Raw genomic sequence first — 16,448 nt, forward strand, 5'->3', positions numbered from 1 at the left:
CACACACAGCCTCACAAAAAGCAGGGTGACTGCAGGCTCAGCTTTAATTTAGAGACATTAAATCTCAAACCAGCTGAGACACTACATGTTGTGGCAACTTAAAGCAAAAGAGCACACGAGAGGGGGGAACTAAAGCGTGAACAGGAAGCCCCAAGCCTGGACTGACCCACGCAGTCTGCTCTCCTCCCCACGGGGACGGGGCCGCTCTGCCCAACCACGACAGGTGAAGGCCACCAGGCCAGCCAGTGCTCAAGAAGGCAAAGAGGCTGTAGGCTTTGGCTTTTTCAGAGACTTTACTCAAGTCCAGCCGGCGTGGCTCAGCGGTTGAGCATCAACCTAAGATCCAGGAGATCACGGTTGGATTCCAGGTCAGGGCACATACCTGGGTTGTGGGCTCGATCCCCAGCAGGGGGCGTGCAGGAGGCAGTGGATCAATGACTCTCTCATCATTGATGTTTCTCCCTCCCTCTCCCTTGCTCTCTCTGAAATCAATAAAAATATATTTTTTAAAAAAAAAGAAAGAAACTTTACTCAAGGGATGACCACCAATGGAGAGGAGCAAGTCTCGGCAAAGTAGGGTCTGTGGCCAAATGGGACAAGTTTCCACCGGATAAATCAGCTACCACGCTGAGGGGTCCGGAGAAGCTGAGGCTTCTTTCAGGTCCTCCACAGGCTTACCCTTGGCTGCTAGAGCCTCAGGAACTGGACCATAAATTCTGCAGTTTCAAGGAAAAACTATGTATTTTATTTCTGTTGGTTAAATTTATGGAAGTGGTCAGGAGGGGTTAAGACTCGTAGGCCAGCCTCTTCACCTCTCTTTTTGAAATTTGTTCAACAAAAAGTTAAAAAAGCCAGGCCAGAGTGGCTCAGTTGGTTGAGTGCCATCCCATACAATACACCTAAAGGTCGCCGATACAATTCCCAGTCAGGGCATATACCTGGGTTGCAGGTTTGATTCCCAGTCGGGAAGCATACGGAAGGCAACTGATCAATGTTTCTCTCTCTCCCTTCCTCTCTCTAAGCATGTTCTCCAGTGAGGATTTTTGAAAAAGTTAAAAGAAATTAAGAGACTAATATTAAGCCTCTACTCATTGCCCACCAAGTTAACATGAAAACTCCAAAAATACTCCACATTAAAAAGACACAAAGAAATGTTTCCCAAGGCTGTCCCTACATTACTCTACCAATAACTGGGTTCTCAAATCTCACAACCACATTAGCGATGGGGGAGACATCAGAACCTGCATGTTCTGCCTTGGCCTTGTGGTCTTTCCTGCACAGCACGCTGCGACGTGGATGGATTTATACGGAATGGGAGGTGAGAAGAAAAATCTTCCTAAACCACAGTGCTGCAGGCAAGGACCCACCCTACCACCCTAGTCAGTGGCAAGAGTCACATTCAGCAGACCAGGGCCATCTGTGCCTATGGCTCCTGGTAACAGAGAGCTACCTATCAGGTACAAATTTCCTCCCCACACAAACCTATTCTCAAGTCTTAAAGGAAGAACTGGGTCCTGCCATCCGTAAATGGGCGCTAAGTGCCACCACTTCCTAGAATTCCTCCGCCCCTTTGCTTTGGCTAAGCCCAGAAGACGCAGAAACTACAATGGCAAGAGAAAACACCACCACTGCAGTCACCAAGGACTTCAACCAATTCGATGCAAGTCACAAGAGGGCAGCTTCAAGCTGGTGCCTCAAAGTTATTTTCTGTTTAGTTCCAAAACTGGTATTTTAAGTCAAACTCTGTGTAACTACACAAGGTGGGGGGAAGGCAGAGGGAAAATAACTGTAAACAAAGTTAACCACCAAAATCAAGACCAACAGGAGCAACTGATAAACATGGGGTAGTGAGCTGGGCCTGCTTCCCTGAGCCCCAGGGCAGGAGCCAAAATGAGGTGCATTTCAGAAGTCACAAACCTCCAAACCTCCACGGAAGATGGTCAGGGCAAAACATTTCTTTTTTAAAAGTCCACGGGAAGACACTGGCAACCCTTTGGTAGTAAGATGCTGCACCAACAGCACATAGAGCAAAAATCTCTTCCCGACAAAACAATCCTGGTGGTGATTTTTAACAAGTACTCTGCTGCAAAAAGTAATTATTTTCCATGTACTTTTACACATGAACTTACCATTCTCTCTCCGAGTCAGAGAAGCTAGCAACTGATTTGCATGTCTCTGAGGGGAAGCCGGGGTCCCATGTGTGGATTTCTGTGTCCGTGGGTGCATGCGCACTGGGGAGGGCGGAAAAAAGACCTGCTGGTGTCAGCAGTCACTTCTGCCACTAGGAAGTGGATCACAGGCCTTCGCTAGGCACGGGGCATTTCCGCTGCCCTGGCCCTCATCAGACCCCCCTCTGCAATGTGGCATAGAGCCCTATTCCCGTCCCCTTTGTCTCCCAGTGTGCGAGAAACCCAGATTAACTTCTAAAGTGCCCTCCCCTGAGATCAGACCTCCCAGTCCCAGGCAGCGAAAACAACCCAGACCCGATTCTTGCTTAGCAATGTTTTCCCAAACTGGCAGGAGGAGAAGGAGGAGGGCATGAAGAAGGGGTGAAAGATACAGGGTGGCCTGTGGGTGTGAATCACTGATAGGGACTCACACTCAGGAAAACAAGACTCGAAGAGCCACCAAACCAACCTCGCTTCAAGGTTTCAGGTTTCTGATAATAAAACCCCTAGGTTTGGTAAAGCTGCAACATTCGCCAGCCTCCCCGAAACACCCTATGGGAAGTCTTGATGTTTGTTTCACAGCCTCCGGTCAAGTAAAATAACCCTGCAGGTTTCCAAAACGAGTGGCTCTCCTCCATTCACGGTCCTCAAGTATTATTATTATATTATTATTATTATTATTTTTCCCCAAAGGAGTCCAGCTGCACTTAGAGGAGTCCTTGATCCCAGGCCCAGCTGTCACATCCCCCTCCCCCGTACTATTAATATCAGGGCTCTGGTTAGTGATTTTACTCACAAAGTTCCCCGCAGCAATTAACGTGAGGCAACAACGGGCGCGGGGTCTTTGGCCCTGATGCGGCGCCGGGCCACGCAGGCAACTTGCGGGCTTTCCGCGGTCGGGCTCAGCCCGCACGCCCGTTTGGGAAAGCCCGCAGCCCCGCCCCGCGCCGCCCGACGCCCGCCCGCCCGGGCGCGCACACAATGCAGCGCGCGGTCCTCCGCGGTCGGCGCGGCGCCGCGCCGGGGTGCTGCCCCGCGCGCCTCGGAGCCCCGCGGTGCCCCAGGCCGGCGGGCCCACGCACAGGGCCCCGAGGCCCACCCCGCGCCCCCCCGCCGCACGGCACGGCCTCCAGGGCCCCTGGCGCGGGGCCGCCCGGGCCGGCGCAATGACTCTGCACCGGAGCGTCCGCTCCGCCGAGCCCGTGCCCCGCCGCGCCCTCTGCAGCAGCGCCCGGCGCCCCGCGGCCTCCCCGCCCCCGCCCCCGCCCCGCGCGCGCCCGCCGCCCGCGCCGCCGCACCTTGGTCTCCTTCACGTGCTGCTTGACGCCCTCCGGGTACCACTGGACGCGCACGTAGCCGCGGCGCAGCGGGCTGGCCCGGCCCTCCTCGTGGCCCGCGCCCCCCGCCTCGGAGCAGCCCGAGCTCGCGCGGCCGTCCTCCTCGCCCTCCGAGTCCGAGTCCTCGCCGTGGATGAGGCGCACCAGTCCAAAGTGCACCGAGCCGCGGTACCGGCCCGACACCAGGTCGTGAGAGAACAGCAGGCGCTGCGAGCCGGCTTCGGGGCCGGAGTCCGAGGACGGCCCGGAGGCCGAGTCCGGGGCGGGCGCCGGCGCCGGGGCCGGGAGCGGGGCTGCGTCCGGACCCGGCGCCGCGGGGGAGGCCGGGTGGGGAGCCGGGGCTGCAGGCGCGGGCGCTGCGGGATCCGCCATAACTGCTCTGCGCGAGTCTCCGGCGGCGGCGGTGGCGGCGGCGGCGGCGGCCGAGACACGGGGAGGCGGGGCCAGCCGGCGCCGGGGGCGGGGCCACGGCGCGCTGACGTGTCCCTACGTGCCGCCGTCGTCAGGGAACCGAGATGCGGTTGCTAGGAGCTACCGCCCGGTCGCTAGGGGACGCTGGAGATGCTGTGGGGAGCTGAGGGCAAAGCTCGGCCTCCACAGGGAAGGGCGGGGCCAGAGGGGAGAAAAGGGGGGAGGGGAGGGGAAGGGGTGGGGACCGAGGTGGAGGAAGTGGAGTGGTCGCCGAGGAAAGGGGGAGTGGCCGAGGTGGGGCGGCGGCTGTCAACAACAGCTAATGAGCTCCCACGGCGTCTCCAGCCCAGTCCCAGGGATACGGAAAGAACTAGACAGTCCCTGTCCTCTAGGTGTTTACAATCTGGTTGGAGAGACAAAACATATGCACACATTAAATAGCTAAAAAGCGACTCCTCGTCGGCTTGTAAGCAAGGCTTTAATAGGTATGTATAGAGTGTGTCTAGAGTAGGTTGTATTAGGAAATGCCATGCAAAGCTTGGGAGGTGGTGATGACTCCTTAGGGACTGGGAAAGGCATTGGTGAAGGAGGCCCAGAGAAGGATCAGAAAAGATCGGCGGGTACTAGTGACCCCTGTGGTTTGCCTTTAAATCCATCCAGATGAGTTCAGAGCTCATCCATCCAGATGAGGCGTATTGTGGATGGCAAGAGGTAAGACAGCCAGGTAGTTAAGAGTGGGAGTCGTAGCTTCTAATTTTTGGCTCTGCCATTTACTAATCTTATAAAGGTAGGCAAGTTGACAAACTTCTTTTCACCTTAATTTTCTCATCTGTAAAATAGGGGCGATAATGGCAGTACCTGTCTCATCAGGCGACTGAGAGAATTAACTGAAGTAGAACAGCGCCTGGCATACAGTTCCCTCAATAAAGCTTAACTACTATTTTAATATTTCAACCCTCCCACCCTCACCTACACTAAAATTCTAGATCGACAGAATTATTATACTTATGGTCTGCTTCATACTGCCATTTTAAAATGTAAAAGTATTTATATTTAGTGCCTAAGGTTGCAAGGTAGTGACTGGCAGAGGCAGATCGGACCCCAGGTCTCCTGACTCCAAGCTTTTCTAGTTCCTGTGTTTATCGGAGAATGGAGTTGTGCAAGTAGGCTGAAGGGACAGCAGTGCAAGCCCGAAATCTTTGATGTCAAAAGTCCAAGTGAGTTTTGCATTCGACACCAGCTTATGCCTGTGTTTGCTATGATATAGAAAGGATGTCCTTCCCTCCCTAATCGTTGAGTGAAATTGGCACTCCAGGAAGATGTGCCATGTTTATTCTGCAGCTTCTTGTAATGGCTAATAATAGCTTCCATTTATTGAGCGGCAACTTAATGCCAGGTACGACACTAAGTGCTTTACGTAGATTTTCCACCTGTGAGTGAGGATGTATGTACGAGCCCTCCTTTTGTGCAGCATCACGCCACACTGGGCTGCCCCCACGCACACACATACACCAGGAACCTGCTAGGTTGTAGGTAAGAGTCCTTGATTTCAAATGCTGGTCTCTCCCTTAGTGAGCCCCTCTTGAGAACGTGGATCATGTTGTATTTATGTGTGTAATCCTGGTGCACAACAATGTACCATATTGATGGGTGTCAAAGGCCTGAGATTTCTGAACCTCCATTTGGTTAGTTTGCCCCCCCACCCTCTATCATACACCCAAGTAGCTGCCGTGCTATCTCTAAGCCCTTTCTGTGGCTCCCATTTTGAGCTGCAGCTGAGCCCTTTTAGAGAGAGAGGCTCAGTACATTTCTCCCCACCTCATGGTGCCCTACAGTGACCTCATTCAGACCTGAGATTCTCTGAACATGGTTCGAGGCTTGATTCCTTCCCAAACCCCAACCCCTGAGCCGTAGTCTCTGTGCACCCAGGCTGGCAAGGGGGGTGAGCCTGGATCAGAGCATCTGCTTAGTTTTAATTTTCATAATTGTTGGATGGAAAAAAAAACACACCTTCATTCCCCAGTGGATAAACCCCTTCCTCTCATGGCCCCAACGCTCAGCCTTGGGGACTCTAGATGCTTGGGGACTGTAGATGCTTCTCACGATAATTTCACTTATTTACAAATGTGCCTGCCAGAAACTGAGCCAGCCTGGCCACTCCCCTTGCTAAGGAACTGGCGTGGTTCAGGAGGCAGCAGAGTTGTCAGCAAAGTGAACTGATCTAAAGGAAGCAGGCCCTGTCTTGTCCCTATCTTAACCAGACACTGGGCCACCTCTCCAGACCCACCGAGTGTGCATGAGCCCCACATTGCCCCCTGGAGGAGCCCCAGCCTGTTTGGCCTTTCCAAGCCTCCCTGTGCCAGCAAATTCAGATGGGCCCAGAGAACTCCTTCCACCCTGGAACTGATGTTGGGGAGCTCTAGGGTACTGTTAGCACTGGGGTTTTGGCTGGAAAGCAGGGGTGGGAGGCCCTCCCACACCCTCAGTGTCTGCCTGAAGAAATGCCTCTGCTTGAGTGTCCAGCTGTGGGTTGCTCAAGAATCATGGGCTTGTGAAGTCTTCCAAGCTCCCCATTCTCCTAATATCCCTCCTGGTAATACCTGTATGATTGTATTTCTTACCCTCTATTACAACCATTTTTTTACTCCTCTCTCTTCCGTGGGACTGTGAACCGTGAGGACAGGGACTCTGTCTTCTTCATCTTTGTAATCCCAGCAGCCAGCACAGGTCTGACTCATAATAGGTGCTCAAAAGATTTTTGTTGAGTGGTTGAACAGAACAAGCCAATCTCTCCCAATGGTCCTTCAGTGCGTCAAGTCTCTGGGACACCCCATCTTTCCTTCTGTCCCCAGCTCCCCATTTTCTTTAGATATGAAAACACACCCCACACATGGACGCTCACATCACGCAGACATCCACGCTCATCCTGCACGCACAGTTGCTCTCTCCTTAGCCTTTAACGTTTAGATCTGTGCCTCCCATCACAGTGGCCTCTAACCACATGTGACTCTTGAGCAGTTGACACATGGCTGGTCTGAATTGACATGTGCTGTAAGTGTAAACTTCACACTGAATTTTGAAGACTTGGTGCAAAAAATATATATATATAAAATATCTTTTATTATTAATTTTATGTTGAAATGACAATGCTTTTTATATATGTTAAATAAAATATATTATTAAAATCAAGTTCACCTGTTTCTTTCATGTAGCTGCTAGAAATTGAAAGTCACACGTGGGGCTTACATGACCTTTTTATTGGACGGACAGAGCGACTCCTGCTGCTCAGGGAGCCGTAGGCCCTTCTTTCTCCAGAAGGTGGTGATCCCTTCTTGTCTTTGACATTCCAGAAAGGTCTGAAGGTTCTTGAGGAAATGTTTCTGTACTATGGCAGATATTGAACCCCAAATAAAGGTGGACCCCACTCAGCCCGGCAATGAACCAGCCAATCTATGCAAAGGAGGCTTCAAAATGAACCCCCAGAAAGCCAAGCAGCTAAGTGCCATCCTCAACATGCAGTTGGTAGACTCCTACGAGGTGAGCGGCACGATGCCACACTTTCAACACGGTCTTGTTTCCCAGGGGTTGGTAGCCTTCGGGGAGATGGGCGTGCAGTGGATGCTGTGGGGCACAGCCCAAGTCCTCCTTCAGGTCCGAAGACCTTGTGCCCCCAGTTGCCAGGTGTCGGCTGCTGAGGCTCACAGCTATGTCCCGTCCGAGGATTGCCCGTGGTTGAAAGAGGATGCCTCCCCCCCCCCCCCCCGTGACCGTCCTTACAGGGGGAAAGGCCTGGCCCTCTCGCGTCCATTCAGGACACCCGGGAAGGGCCACCCAGCCTCAGCTCCTCATGGGGTGAGCTGGAGGCTCTGCCACAACTTCACCCTCACAGTTAAACCCCTCGCTCTGCTCCCTCTCGGGCTGGCCCGAGCGCACTCCCAATAAATGTCTCCATGCGGAACTCGGAGTTGGAAAGTCTACTTACTGGGGAATCTCACCTGTCCCAACAGTTGGTGCCCGGTGTGGTCATAGAAAACAGACTCTAAAAATGGGGTTCTGGGCTGGGTCACCTGCCTTCTGAGTGGTGTAGGTGGATTTTCCTGCACCCTGCCCAGCTGGAGTGGGGCCATTGTTAACACTCGTGGGCCGTGAACTGGGAAGGGAGCCAGTGGAAAGACAGGCAGCGGTGGTGAAACATCTCAGGGTCTGGAGAGGTTGGGGAGCGGTCAGAAGGACTGTGGAAGCCCAGGGCCGGCCTGAGGCAGTCACATTGGGGAGAGAGAGAAAGGCTGGGTGGTGAGTCACCGATCAAAGGCTCAGTATGAAAGCTGAGGGTCTCCTTGGCAGTAACATGTGAAGACGTAGAAAACTAGACTTAGGAAGAGTAGCAGGGCCCCAGGGGAGGTGGAGCTCTCAATCCTAGTGAGTCAGCTATGTCCGGGAGGACCCTGGTTGGGAGGAAGGGGGCCTCAGGCATCTGGGGAGATCTGGGGGCTGCACTCAAAAATCTCAGAGCAGCAGGTTCTGCTTGAGCCTGCTGGAGCTCGCAGGAGTGGCCAAGCCAGCCCATCACAGGTCAATGCTCTCTCTGCTCCAAAGCAATGACTCTTCCTCGTAAGACGCGCTCACCCCTCTCTGCACCAGATCAATAAGCGTCGGCCCTTGGACTGAAGGGTTCTGGGTTCAGTTACAGCCAAGGGCTTGTACCTCGGTTGAAGGCTCGATCCCCGGCCCTGGTCGGGGCACGTGCAGGAGGCAACCAATTGGTGTGTCTCTCACATCGATGTTTCTCTCCCTCTCCCCCTTCCACTCTCTCTGAAAAGCAATGGAAAAAGTATGCTCAGGTGAGGATTAAAATAAATACATACATAAATAAAATTACAACATCAGGGGCTGGTAAAGTGCTGGGCCACCTGAGAGAGGAAAGGCTGAGCCTGAAGGGGCTGCAGGTCCTCGCCAATGGTGCCACCGGGCTGGGCACCGGTGGGACAGGAATCGGACGATGCCGGGCCACGAGGGGCAGCACATGAAGTTGGGTGAACAGAGGTGTGGTTGTGGGAGCACTCTCCACGGTACAGGATTCATCGCGCCGGCAAGGCCCCCAGAAGTTGGTGCTAACACACAGCTGCCTGTAGAACAGGATGCAGAGTGCTGGTCCAGCCCCATCGCAGCCCGCGATTTGCCTGGAAGCAGAGAGCCTAGTGGGAGAGAATTGGAAGCCGGCCCACTGCCGGCATTCAGACGTGCACACACACGTGTGCTGGGCCAGCACGCCCTGTAGGAGGCCAGGCCGCAGGGCTTGACAGTGGGACCCCTAAAGGGGAGCCATCATGAGTGCAAAGCATGGTGTGGGGACAGACTGAGCAGACAGACGGAGGAGGGGTGGTTAGAGGACCCTTTCATGACAGCAGGTGCTGCAGGGCGGCTGTGGTTTAGAGTCAACCCTGAGCCAGTGCCCCCACTGGGACAAGTGCTTAGGTTGATTTGATAGTAAATACAGTCTTGTCCTTTCATCTCTGGTTCTGCAGTCAGAGTGCTGGTGATGTGACCTGTGACTGCCTCTCAGCTCAAGCTGCTCTTCTTTTGCCCCCCACCTGAGCCTGGGCAGAGCCTCGGAACCCCTCTAAGCAGCCATGGGCACAGGAGACAAACACCGTGACCAGGAAGGAAATGCGAGTGGGGATGGTGATCCAAGGGACCTGCGGGGCAGGGGGTGCTCTGGGTCTGTACCTCAGGGGTAATCCCGTTTCTCTCCAGGCATCCCCGTTGGGGCTCACACTGCCCCCCACCTGGTCCCAGCAGGGCGCTCTGGAACCCTCATGCAGTTTGCCACAGTGCCAGCCAGGCGGCTCTTGCTGTTTTACATTCCAGATCATTGCCAAAGCCTCCATTTGAAGAAAGGTCTGGAGCTGCAGAGGTCTGGATGCCCCCTGCTCTGGGCATATGCAGGCTGGGCAGTGGGCTGGCAAAAGCACTTTCTCCCCACAAGAAAGAAAAACAGGATGCAAAGCCCCACCCCTACCCCACCCCGCACACCTGGGAACCCCCCTGGGGAGGGGCTGCACTCCTGGCCTCCTCCCCCAGGACTCTGAAATCAGCAGCTCTGAGGGTGATGCAGGTGCTAGAATTTCCTGAAGCTCCCAGGTGATTCCACTGCTGGTCTGAAACAAGGAGGGTTGACTAGGAGACAGCAATGGCCAGTGGCCTCTAACCAAGGTGCACATGATGGGGTTTGGAGGCCAAGGGCTCTGGTCCCGCCCAAGGCTCAGACACCCTCGCTCAGGCAGGGTGCAGGGCTCTTCCTGGCTCTCTCACTGCCCTTTCCCCGGCCTGGGTCGACCATCCCTTCCTCAGACCTCACAAATACGGTTTCCAAATAAAATAGAGGACCCTCTGCGAGATCAGAATTTCAGATAAACAGTGTTTTAGTATAAGAATGTCCAAATATTGCACGGGACACACTTAAAAAATTATTTGTTGCTTACCTGAAGTTCAAATTTCACCAGGTGTCCTGGTTTTCTTTTTAGAGAGAAAGGGAGAGAGAGAGAGAGAGAATGGATGTGAGAGAAAACATTGATCGGTTGCCTCCTGCACAGACCCCAACCGCACCCCGACCGGGGATCGAATGCTGAAACCTCTGTACGTGCCCTGACTGGGAATCGAACCTGTGACCTTTCGGTGCATGGAATGATTCTCAACCAGCTGAGCCACACTGGCTCGGCTGGTGTCATTTTCTTCCAGTTCACCAGGAGAGGCCCCATGACCACCCTCCCCTCACCTCTGCTGCCCCCACAGTTTGGCCATGTTTAATATACTGTCTCCCCTTGCTCTCTGGGGTTCCATGTGTCTAGAGATGTTTTCTAGAAAGAACACGTATCTGGTGGTCAAGCAAAAGAGAGGCGGGTTGAAGAGCCTGCCGCCTGCCTGTGTCTGGGGCTCCATGAGGTTGTGATAGGCCACCAGGGGGCGCAGGGGGCCATCAGGTCTAAGAAGGGGTGAGGCCTTTGCTGGGATCTTGAGGTTGGAGGTGGCCAGCCTAGGTCCTGGACATATCCCCCCACCAGGCCTGAAGGCCAAGGCTAAGGGAGTCTTCTGGTCAATTCTGAGGGGTCCGTTGTGGGACAGGAGCTGCCTGGTGGCGTTGGAGGGGGTTCTGCTGGTCTCAGACAGCAGAGGGACCCGGTTCTGCTGGTCTCAGACAGCAGAGGGACCCTGGGAGAAGGGGATGAGTGTGCGTGTGGGGAGGCATCTGGGCTGCTCCAGGGTCCCCACGGCATCAGGACCATGTGGGCCCAGCAGCAGCAGGCAGGGCTGGCACCGCAGTCCCTCCTGGATCACGGGTGAGACCAGGCTCCCCTTCTGGGATGGCCGGGCAGGGAATCGGCATTGCTGGGCGGGCCCTGTTGGGGCAGGGGGAGTGTGTGGCGGAAGGACAGGAGTGGGTGCTAGCAAGGGAAGAGCTGAGGTTGCGGGAGGGGTGTGAGCTGAAGGGGAAGGGGAGGCCACAGCAGCCCCTGGGACTGAGAGAGGGGTCTGGGCGGGGCAGGGGATGGAGGAGCAGGAGGCAGTTTGCTGGGCTCGGAGTTCCAGAGGAGAAGCTCACACCAGGTGACAAGTCCTGGGGCAGCGCTGGGAGGGGGGTGGAGCCAAGGTCACTGGTAGGAAACTTTGGGGTGGACATGTTAGGTTAGAGCGAGCTCCCGAATATTTAGGTAAAGTTCCAGTAGGACGTCAGATACAGGAGTGCGCAGGTAGGCAGCCTGGGGCGCCTCCGCCGCCCCAGCTAGGCGGCAGCAGGTGCGTTGCATTTCCCGCACCCCAAAGCCACCCTCGGGCAGCCCCCTCCTGATTCTAACACACGCCTTAGAACGGGAGCCGCGGGGTCGCAAGGGACCGCTAGTGTCCTGGCGCCTTCACCCCATGGCATGGGGGGCCGTCTGTCCATAGCGCTGGGCGGTGTGTCCGTTTGCTCGCCCTCATTGCTGGCCCACCTTCCATCTGGCGTGCGCTCCGCGGTCCCGCCGACGGTGACGGTCATTCGGGTCGTTTGCCGTTAGAGCGCGTCTGCTCCTCTGGTGTTCGCCAGGCCGCGGAGGGGACCCGGGGCAGGGTGTGTTTCCAGCTTTGGCAGGTGCTGCCCAAGTCTCCCAGGGCGGCGGCACCACCTCGGGGTCATTCAAGTACCTCAGGTGTGGGAGGCAAGGCGGGATATCGGGATGGCAGGAGGGTGCGAATCGGGACATTTTGCTTGTCTGAGTTTTTTGTTGTTTTAAAAACTCTCACCCCGGGACACACCTATAGAGAGGAAGGGAGGGAGAGAGAGACAGAGAGAGAGAGAAAGAGAGAGAGAGAAACATCGATGGGAGAGAGAAGCATCAGTCTGTTGCCTTCCACACACTCCCAGATGGGGGGGGGTCAAACCCTCAACCCAGGCATGTGCCCTGACGGGGGATTGAACCTGCGACCTTTTGGCGCAGGATGAAACTCAACCAACTGAGCCACTCCGGCCGGCCAGGCGGAGTTGTTTTCTGTGACAGCTGGATGAGTGATGATGGAGGACGTGAGGGAGAGCGGGGACACGAGGATGGGCGCAGGCCTCTGGGCTTGGGACTCTCCCCAGAGTGTTCCCGAAAGAGCCGTGCTTGGGGAACCAGGTTCGGTTACATACGTGATGGAGGAGGTGATTTACAAGGGTAGGACATGGGAGCTTGGTCCAGTGACCAAGCCCTCTCAGTGGCTTGCCACTGTCTACACAGCAAGCCCCACCTGCCTCTCCAGGCCCATCAGCTCTCCCTGCACGACCGGGACCCAGATTTAGGATTTCCTCCCTTCCCTTCGCTTTGGTGGACTCGGATTTGGGGACCCTGTCTGGTGACCAGCCGGAGAACCATGAAGGTGTGAATCGGCCGTTGGGAAAGCACTTGGCCCAGAGGCTGCGGCGGGAACTGCGGGTAACGGGGAGGCAGACCCGGGCTTGCCACTCCCGTTTCACTGAGGTTATTTAACCCGAGCTCCAGTTTCCTTCTCTATAAAATGGGGTTAATACTCACCGCGCTGGCTGTCATGTGACTCGGAGGATTAGAAATCTCTGAGAACGTCATGAGAGGCCAGGCCACTCCCACTCCCACTGCACCCAGGGGCCCCAAATCTTCCTGGTTCTTGGGCCTGTGGGCCGCACCTGGGGTGACTGGCTCTGCCCTGGGAGCGTGGGGCTTCGGCCTGGTAAGTGAGACCCCCACCCCTGGCCCCAGCCTTCAGGAACAGCAGTGTCCTGCTTGAGGCTTTGAGATGCGGTAAGAAAAGGTGAAGGGGGATGGGCAAATTTGGAAGCCGTGGGGCTTTTTTTGCTTTGTTTTGGTTGGTTAATCCTTGAGGATATTTTTTCCATTGTTTTTCAGAGAGAGTGGAAGGGAGGGAGAGACAGAGAGAGAGAAACATTGATGTGAGAGAGACACATCGATTGGTTGCCTCCCGCACATGCCGTCTGGGCCCAGGGATGAACTTGCAACCCAGGTGCGTGCCCTTGACCAGGAATCGAAACTGCGACCCTACAATGGGAGGGCTGATGCTCTAATCCCTGAGCCACACCGGCCAGGGCAGCCATGGGGCTTTTTGGCATTTTAGCTTTTTAAGGGGGTGGGGGGTTGGCCTCCTCTAAGAACCGTACATCTGCAGGGTGTCATGGGAGAAACAAAAAGTGTGAAGGGCCTCTGAGCAAGTGAGCGAGGATGGAGCAGGGGGTATCTGGTAATCTGTCCACGCTGGCTCCTCCCCACGCCCCCAGACTCCCTCGGCCTCCCCAGCCCCGCCCTGTGTGCATGGCCCAGTCTGAGGCCACCTGCGTGAATGTAGGGCTCCCTGGGGACCCGCTTTGATTAAGGGCTTTCTCTCTAGGGTCGAGGGCTGAGGCTACATCATCTTGCACCCAGAGGACCGGAAAGTCTCCCTCTGGGCAGATAAGACAAACCACCCCACCCACCCCACCCACCCCACAGTTGCATTAGAAGTAGTCAGTGGAGGCGCATGCACCCTCCTCCCCTGGGCAATAGTGTTGGGTGCCCTGGTCTCTGCTGAGCCCTGCCCACCCCTCCTGCTCTCTCCTGGGGCTCTGATGCACTGGAGGGCAGAGAGGCTAGAATGGAGGTTTGGAGGGGCTGCTCTTCGATACTTCAGGCTGAGAGAAGGCAGGGGGAGAGCACCGGTGTTTAGTTCTCAAAACAGCCCTGGGGGCCAGGCACCAGGGAATGTGCACATCTGCTTTGGGGCTGGCCCCACCCCAGGTCCAGCTACAAAAGAGGCGAGACACCACTGCTCTGGCCTGTCCCTCGGGGAGAAGAGGCCAGACCCCTGACCCTCACCGCTCTCCAACAGGTTCTGGGTGCCTTCCTCTGCTGCGGAGGCCAGTTCCTGAGCCAGGGCAACCAAAGGTGTCACCAACGGCGAGGATGTCCATGCAGAGCATTCCCTACCTGACTCCCGTGGCCCTGCGCCTGCCACCTGGGATGCCAGAGTCCCCAAGCTACCAGCGGCGCCACACACTCCCTGCCAGCGAGTTTCGCTGCCTTACCCCTCAGGATGCTGCCAGTGTGTTTGAGATCGAGCGTGAAGGTGAGCAGTCCGCATGGGGCCCAGATAACACGGCACTGCAGCCGCCCTGTGGGGAGAAGGCCCTCGCGTCTCCTGTCCTTGTCGCTGGGACCCTAGAATATCAGACTGTGTGTGTGTAGCCCTGAATCCCCTACTTTCCTGCAGAGGAGGGTCGGGGGGTGGACATGTGGCACGGTGACCACCGAGCTGCCCACCTGTGTCTCCTGCCCCAGCCTTTATCTCTGTCTCGGGCATGTGCCCCCTGAACCTTGACGAGATCCAGCACTTTCTGACCCTGTGTCCAGAGCTGTCCCTGGGCTGGTTCCAGGAGGGCCGCCTTGTGGCCTTTGTCATCGGCTCCCTCTGGGACGGGGAGAGACTCACTCAGGTGAGCGCAGGGCTGGGTGGACTCTCAGGTGCGGGGCTGCAATGCCCAGCCCCTGGAAGCCTGTGGAAGAGAGCCCACCACCCCTGGCCCCTGGCTCCTCTCATAGCCAGACGAAGGCGGGAGCTCAGAACTGGGATTTCTTCCTCCAAACCAAAGACACGGCACAGACTGGGGGTCCTCTTCCAGGGCAAGAGGTCCCAGATCACTGGGGTCTCAAAAGCCCTCGTGAAGGGTCTGAGGGTGTGAACTCAGTTTGGGGTCCTCCTTGGGTGGGAGAGCCCTGATGGGAGGCACTCAGGGGACACCTGCTCTTGGACCCAGGTGTGGGTGGTGTGGGCAGCAGGTGTCAGAAGAGGTGACTTGGATTCGCCTCTCGCCTGCCCCCAGGAGTCGCTGATGTTGCACCGGCCCAGGGGCCACACAGCCCACCTGCACGTGCTGGCCGTGCACCGCACCTTCCGGCAGCAGGGCAAGGGCTCCATCCTGCTGTGGCGGTACCTGTGCCACCTGAGCGGCCAGCCGGCCGTGCGCCGGGCCGTGCTCATGTGCGAGGATGCCCTGGTGCCCTTCTACAAGAGGCTCGGCTTCCACCCCGTGGGCCGCTGCGCCGTCACTGTGGGCCCGCTGGCCTTCACAGAGCTCCAGTGCTCCCTGCAGGGCCACACCTCCCTGAGGAGGTACAGCTGCTGAACTGGCTGCCCAGGGCCCTGGGGGAGACGTGGGGAGGCAGGCTGGGGGGTCCTCTCCAGCCCCCAGTCCCCTGCTCATCTGGGATTCCCAGGAAGGGGGGAGGGGTGAAATAAAGAGAACACGACCAGTTCTCCCAGCTGGAACACGAGTGATGTGTCCTGCAGTGTGTCCCCATGAGACCCTCTGGACCTCCCACACTCCAAACTGTGCCTGAGATGGGGATGGCAACCGGGGACAGAGGCTGCCCTGCCTCGGGTCCATCCTTTCCTCAGGAACCAATGGGGTCCTCCAGGGAGGCGGGCGGGGCTCAGTACCAGGGCCCTGTCCTCCTCTTCACAGGAGCCCAGTGCTCAGGGCCCTTGTTCCCTCCAGTCCCAGGGATGTCCCTTCTCAAGCTTAGCCCTGGAATGTGGGGGGGTGCTGGGAGCAGAAAGTGCAGGGGCTACCTCCCCCAGCTCCAGGTACCCTGGGTCCTCTGCCCATAGTAATAAAGTGGTCGTGCCCATCACCTCCTGGGTGGCCCCCGTGGGTGGGGAAAAGGGTTGGGTGAGGCACTGGTACAGTGAATGGAGCTGTCCAGGGTGGCCTGCCCCTCAGCCCACGTGAGGCTAGGGGATGCCGGAGGTCTCAGAATTTAACTCCAGCCTTTCAAGGGACCCCTCTGAGGCCCTCCATGGGACCCCAGCCTGGTTTCTGTTCCAACCAAATCCCCCACAAGTTCCACAAGCTTTCCGCTGTTCCTTTTTGCCAAGCCCCTGCCCTCGAGTTCCTCCCAGCTGACCCACCCTCCACCCCCAAAATAAGGCTCCAGCTTTCCTTCTTTCCAAGGCCTCAGGTCAAAAGATGATATTCCTCAAAGAGTATCATTTA

General features: G+C 56.5%; 2 protein-coding genes across 4 annotated transcripts in view; one reads left to right on the forward strand and one right to left on the reverse strand.

The window, feature by feature from the left end:
• The window catches only part of UBE2O (ubiquitin conjugating enzyme E2 O), a 37,949-nt gene extending 34,057 nt beyond the window's left edge, over positions 1-3,892 (reverse strand). For all 3 annotated transcript variants that reach the window (XM_087826365.1, XM_087826364.1, XM_087826363.1), the window contains exon 1: positions 3,467-3,892. In XM_087826365.1, the coding sequence (XP_087682491.1) occupies positions 3,467-3,877 (411 nt within the window). In that variant the 5' untranslated portion in view covers positions 3,878-3,892. The remainder of the gene's footprint in view (positions 1-3,466) is intronic.
• Positions 3,893-14,358: 10,466 nt separating this feature from the next.
• AANAT (aralkylamine N-acetyltransferase) lies at positions 14,359-15,698 on the forward strand. Its single transcript, XM_016212383.2, has 3 exons — positions 14,359-14,521; positions 14,734-14,888; positions 15,276-15,698. The coding sequence occupies exons 1-3, from the start codon at positions 14,359-14,361 to the stop codon at positions 15,576-15,578; spliced, it is 621 nt and encodes a 206-aa protein (XP_016067869.2). The 3' UTR covers positions 15,579-15,698.
• The last annotated feature ends 750 nt before the right edge of the window (positions 15,699-16,448 follow it).

This window comes from Miniopterus natalensis, chromosome 17 (assembly GCF_054644295.1).
Source record: "Miniopterus natalensis isolate mMinNat1 chromosome 17, mMinNat1.hap1, whole genome shotgun sequence".
NCBI classification, from domain to species: domain Eukaryota; kingdom Metazoa; phylum Chordata; class Mammalia; order Chiroptera; family Miniopteridae; genus Miniopterus; species Miniopterus natalensis.

Excerpts from the sequence above, each read along its gene's own strand:
- AANAT (XM_016212383.2), top strand. The coding sequence starts at position 14,359 with ATGTCCATGCAGAGCATTCCCTACCTGACTCCCGTGGCCCTGCGCCTG. Across the intron at positions 14,522-14,733 it reads GTTTGAGATCGAGCGTGAAG|CCTTTATCTCTGTCTCGGGC; the intron begins GTGAGCAGTCCG and ends CTCCTGCCCCAG. Across the intron at positions 14,889-15,275 it reads ACGGGGAGAGACTCACTCAG|GAGTCGCTGATGTTGCACCG; the intron begins GTGAGCGCAGGG and ends GCCTGCCCCCAG.